Genomic DNA, 6,000 nt, shown 5'->3' on the forward strand with positions numbered 1-6,000 from the left:
ATAACCAGTGAAAGAGTGGCACGATTTGGTTTTGTGATGTAAACACACACTTTGCATTTTGAAAGTGTTTCTAATACCACAAACTGTGGTATGTGCTTTAATGTATGTGTTTTAATTAAAGCACATGGCTGACTCATTTAAATGTCAAAGTCTCAAAAGAGGAACAGAACAGAGCTTCCTGGAATTTGCTTAGAAGTGGTTTATATACACAAAGCTACACAAGGTATTTGGAGAAGAAAACAATTAGGAGCTTCTTTCCCTGGAGGTGTTTTGACAACTTCCTTGTTTTTCCTGTAGCATTTGGTGATGTGGAAGCAGCAGGAGGGGCCATTCCCAGCTCAGTGCATTGACTGTTTTGCATCTATTGGGTGTGACTTGATTATTGTGACTCAATTATTTCTTAAGGAAAGGTCAGCCTTCCTGGTCTTTAGCTTTTTGGTTTGAGATTTTTTATTCATCAGGGCTAGAAAGTTGATGTATGCATAAGAGAGACACACTGACTAATGTACCTTCATCTCAACCAGTAAGAACAGAAAGAGCAATATTTCCTTTTACTTCCAGTGATCACCAGTGAGTTAGAACCATGACATATGAAAATAGTTTTAAATTAAATTGAAGCTTCTTGGGAGTATCACTTATTTTAGGACTTAATAGAAGCTTCAAGAAAGTTTTGGGAATCAGTTTCCTGAATTCAGACTAAATAATTTATTCTAAACCATGTTTTAGGCACCTGCTCCTGAATCTTGCTATTAATTGCTTTCCCAAGTAACAGGCTAGCAGTATTCCAGGCATGGTTTTAAATGCCAACTTACATTTCAATGAAAACTCCCCAGGTTTTTTTGGTAAAATATATATAATACTAATTTAGATGTTTGTACAGCAACCAATAAAAATTCCAGGACCTCTCTGGAGATGGTCACCTGTGCAGATTGATACTTCATTTTGTTAATATTCAGTATCAATCAAAACTTACTAGAATGTCTGTGAAAATATAATTACAAATGAAAATTCATTTCACAGCAGTACTAAGTTAAAAGGGGCCTTCTCATCCTTGCTTTGGCTGCTCATTAGTTTTCCAGATCAATAAGTGCATGAGAATTCAATCAAACACCTTATTTTGGCAGGATCTGATTTTTTTTTTTAAAGATTTAAGTACTTTTCTCCTAAAATCCATTCTGTCAAGCATCAGCATAGAGCACATTTTCATAGCTAATTTTTGGGCAAAATAAGATAATGTTTCCACAGTACATGGATTTTCAGAGCTGTCTTAGGAGGCTAAAACAGTGCACTTCTGTCTCAATCAGGCATTGACCTTAGGGTAAGAAGCTCTTTTTGAAGATGGCTTATGTACATAATATATTCTGACTTTCAGATGCTTATGCTCAAGACAGTTCTGGGAAGTTATCCCCTGATTTTATGAGGTAAAGGCGAGTAAAGTACAGGGCTTGATGTATGGCATACATGTGTAGAATATTATTATTTATTCTGTGGGATAAGCTAGAGGAAGAAGTGTTTTAAACACCTGCAAGGACGAATGAGATTGCTCTTTGTGGCTCAGCTGTGCTGACCTCCCATGAGATGCAAGAGTCTTTGGAGACTCTGGAGATGTGAGGAGGAGGATGGAGGGAAGCTGTCAAACTGCTCTGGGTGGAAGCATACGCCAGACTTAGACACCCTCCCAGCCTCCATATTTGGAAGAAAAAATGCATTATCCTTAGCCAGAAATTATTCCAGGTAGCAGAACCCAAAATTTACCTGCTTTGGCTCAAGGGTTTAACCAAAACTTTGGGGTCTTACAAAGTTCTTTTAGCAAAGAGGAGATACTGGAGATAATGGTGTTCCCTTGACAGCTTCAACTGTTAATCAGGAATGCCAAAACTCCTGTCCCCTTAAACCCAACAGAAATAAAACAGCCAAAATAAAACAGATGGAGACACAGCCTTCCTTCAGTGGAAACCAATTGGTCCAGAAGAATTGCAGCTTTTTTGTACTGAGCTCTGACCTGCCTGGACAGCAGCCAGCCCAGCCCCGAAGGCGCGTAGCCGCGTGGGGAGGATGCCCCCTCCCAGGATGCCCCCTCCCTGGACACCCCTGTCAGCCTGCCATGTGCCTTCCCAGGGCTCCACACCCTGCCCTGGCAGGAGCTATCCCACTGACCTTTCAGCTCAGACTATGCTCTTGCTGTTCTTCTTGGTGCCTGCTCTCTTAATCTCCTTGGTTTTTTGGGCTGCTCTTCAAAAAAGCCCTGTGGATGCACCTCCACACACACATCAGTCCATGAACACAGCAGAGCTGTGGCACTTCCCTGGCTTCAGAGGGAACCACGTGCTGTCTTACTACCTCCTTCCAAGACAGGCAAGTTTCTCTAAAGTTCAGTCTAATGCTTAAAATTATAACAGTATTAACGAGAGAGCTCATGGGGCTGTTCTGCCCCTGCCTGCAGCGTGTTCTCTCTTGCTGTGTACACTTTGTCCTGAGCACTGGGAAAGAGCCCCAGGAGCTCCAACAAAAGGTAACCAAGGTGCAAGAAAAGGGATAAAAAATGAAGTGGATGAAAAAACATTATTAATATTATATTTTCTTTTGTTCCAGTGCGGTGTTTACCTGGACAAATTTATTGGTCGTTGTAGTTGAGCTGGATGGATCTGAGCAAGAAGCTTTGGACCTTGTTCCTTTGGTCACCAACGTGGTCCTGGAGGAACACTATCTGATTGTAGGGGTGGTGGTGGTTGTGGACATTGGTGTAATTCCTATCAACTCCCGTGGAGAGAAACAACGTATGCACCTACGAGATGGATTTTTGGCAGACCAGCTAGATCCCATCTATGTGGCCTACAACATGTAGTCTTGTACCTTAAAGCTTCCATAGACTTTACTATAGATGTATAAAATTTTTTTGTGTCCACTAAAAAAAGTGTGCAGATAAGATACTGACACTCATCAGAATGGAACTGTTTCTATTACGACTTTTCAAAGCAGTCACGATTGGCAGGAAATATAATGTGAAATGTTTTCTTTTACCACTAAATTTTAGAAAAGAAGGACTATGGGGTAAGGCCCTTCAGTGTGTTGGAAAAGCCCATTTTAAACTTTTTTTTTTTTTTGCTTATTGGACAATACTGCTTTTTGAGTAAATGTGGCTTTGTATTTTACATTAAGTAAGCTGAAGTAGATTTTTTTTTTATTCTGCCCTCCAAATGGATTCTTTTAAAACAATTTGCATACTAATACAAATAGTTGTTTCCTTCATTTGTTTTAATATGTCATAAAAGGCCGATGAATACAGATCCATTACTAACTTAAGCCATTTTAGATCCCACATCTTAGGAAAATACGTAGTGGTACGAGGAGAAAACCCAAAGTAGCACCTTTCAATTAGAAATCTTGCAGCTTTCTGTCAGAGATGCTGAAAGCCCAAAGGCCAAAGAGCCTTTGCTGTTAGTGTTAGAATGGAAGAAATTTATAAATAAGGTGTATTTCGGCAATGAGCTTGCAAATATCTTTGTACTAAACTAAAAAGATAAAATAAGTTAACTACTTCTTCTGTAATTATGTACAAAACGTTTAATTTATTTTGATCTCTTTAGAAGTATAAAAGAGAAGAAACATTCAAGAATATTAAATTCTTGAAATGTTTGCTAATATAAAAAACAAAGTGTTGTATTATCTTGAGTGGATAGTATCACATCAAATATATATATATGAAATATAAATTCACTAATGACAAAAGATTTTAAAGTTTAAAATGCAGTACTTGTCACTTGCATGGTGTCTCCCACTGTAGATAATCAAATGTTACTCACAAATTTTTTGGAAAAAGAAAAAAAGCAATCCTGGATTGCTAAGTATCCCTGTCAAAAAGAATCCTCTAGATACCAGCAAGTGGAATTATTGCTGCCTTTAAGGCAGTGAATGAATTTAAGACTAAAAATGCACTACAATAATTTTCTTTTCTTTGCCATGGAGGCAACAATAAATATTCGTGCTGGCATGTGCATACACTTGTTAGACTTAGAAAAGGCAGGTTGAGGAATAGCACTGTTGTCTAGCTGCAGAACTTTGTTGCACAATTTTTTTCATTGTTTTAGTTGGTGTTTTTACTGCTATAAGGAAAAGTTTTGGGGTTTTTTGCACAGAGTTATCAATTTGCCTCTCAGCTAGGACACGTAGCTCGGTGGCCAACGCTTCCAGTTTACATTTACAGGAAACGATTGTTCCGATGGTCTTTAATTTATTCCTTAAGGGAGAGGAGCGAACAGTCACTACCACCCTTTGGCACGGATCGTGCATCTGCTAACTAGTCCCTGAACGCGTTAAAACATCAGAGGAACCCATCTGCCTGGTTAAAGAGCCGAGGAATCCCGTGGTCTCCAGCCCGAGGCCATCACGGGAGAAGAGTAGGAAAACATGCATCACAGCTGCCTTCATTTTACTACCTTCGGAGAAAAGAGGGGTTTGATTCCCCAGTTCTGTTGTCTTCCCTGCCCCCCATGCCCCCTTTTTTAAACCCTTCCCGTTCCTTCATGTGGTTGTAACTGAATTGACCTGTTTGTGATCAAGAGTGGGATTTACCAGCTGCAGTCCAAGAATGCTTTTCTTATTTGTCCCAAATGACGTTCATGTGCTGGCTCTCATTACCGGATATGCATGACTAAGATTGTTGCAGGGCAAATGTTATCATGTTTATATCACGTATAAGGGAGTCTCAATGCTGGGTGTTAAAAATCTTTTTAAAAGGTAGGGACGTTTTAGTCTGCATGTACAGTACAGAGCATCTCGCCACGTCAGACGCGTTTTCTTTCAGGCCATCTTTTCCGCCCTCACTGTCCTGTGAATAGCCCTATTCCTGCTCTGCAGACCAATCCCATACTTTGTCAAATTCATTTTCTGCTCCCTAAAAAGAATAAAATCTGTTCTTAATGGCAAGTTGTTGTAAGGTTTCAGACAAGATGTTGATTGATTACAAACATAATTGCAGTGTGTGAACTAACTTGTGAAGTCCTGCTATCGCTGATCTCAGTACTGCAAAACAAATCTCGCTGTCGTTCAAAGCATCACTTTAACCTTCACGAAGTCAACTTTGCATTTGTAGAGAATAAAAGAACTGCAATGCAGTTGTGAAACGCAGTTAATAACAGCTCTCTTCTGCAACCTGTCATCTGTGGTTGTTAAATCCTGAGTTAAGAGAAATGATAAACTGAGTTTCTGGTTTTGTTGTGCAAGCAAAAGGAAGGAAACATTTAAGCACCATCAGACTGAGCAATAAAGAAGGATTGTTCTGTATTAGAAACTGTACTGTAGATAAACCATTCATGAGAATGTATAAAATGTTTGTCTTGTGACCTTGTGCTTTTGGAGTCAGACAAAACCATGTAATCAACTCGATGCACATGCACAAAAAGAGAGGGTACACAATGAACATTTAAACACAAAACTAATCAAACAGGAGCAGATTCCTCATGGTGCTTGTTTATTATATATATTTAATCCTGCTTGACACTTTACCCAAGGGAAGACTGTCCCTTTTATCAGTTGAATGTTAGCAGCGTTATTTCATAGAGTGTGGTGACTGGTTAGAGAAATTCATGTAACTCAGCCAATCACAGATTCAAACAAAAATTTTTATGTGCAAAGGACAGCAACCTTCTTGTATGTTAAACCACCAGTACGCTTTGTACATCTGTGATAACGCCTGTTTTATATTCAAATGAACAAATAAAAGCTTTTATTTTTGTTGCTCTGAAAATATCAGTTTCTTAATTAGTCATCTAAAATGGAGCTTCCGAGAGCTGTGGATGCTCAGTGGAGGAACATGGAGAGCTATACTGTAATTTTATTTTGTTTACCTCTCTTGTTGCATAATTTATTAGTACAAATCATTATACTTTTAACAATGTTTAAATACTGGTGTGGGCATTTATTGCTGAAAGACTTTCATATGGCAACAAATGTTTTTTGTGAAATGTTTTTTTAATTCTTTTTAATATATTCAAATATACT

General features: G+C 38.7%; 1 protein-coding gene across 5 annotated transcripts in view; it reads left to right on the forward strand.

Moving 5' to 3' along the window:
• Window positions 1–5,746, forward strand: part of DIP2C (disco interacting protein 2 homolog C) — a 310,628-nt gene extending 304,882 nt beyond the window's left edge. For all 5 annotated transcript variants that reach the window (XM_041408487.1, XM_041408489.1, XM_041408488.1 and 2 more), the window contains one exon: window positions 2,593–5,746. In XM_041408487.1, the coding sequence (XP_041264421.1) occupies window positions 2,593–2,845 (253 nt within the window). In that variant the 3' untranslated portion in view covers window positions 2,846–5,746. The remainder of the gene's footprint in view (window positions 1–2,592) is intronic.
• Window positions 5,747–6,000: the final 254 nt, after the last annotated feature.

This window comes from Onychostruthus taczanowskii, unplaced genomic scaffold, assembly GCF_017590055.1.
Source record: "Onychostruthus taczanowskii isolate IOZ18803 unplaced genomic scaffold, ASM1759005v1 scaffold3, whole genome shotgun sequence".
Lineage (NCBI taxonomy): Eukaryota > Metazoa > Chordata > Aves > Passeriformes > Passeridae > Onychostruthus > Onychostruthus taczanowskii.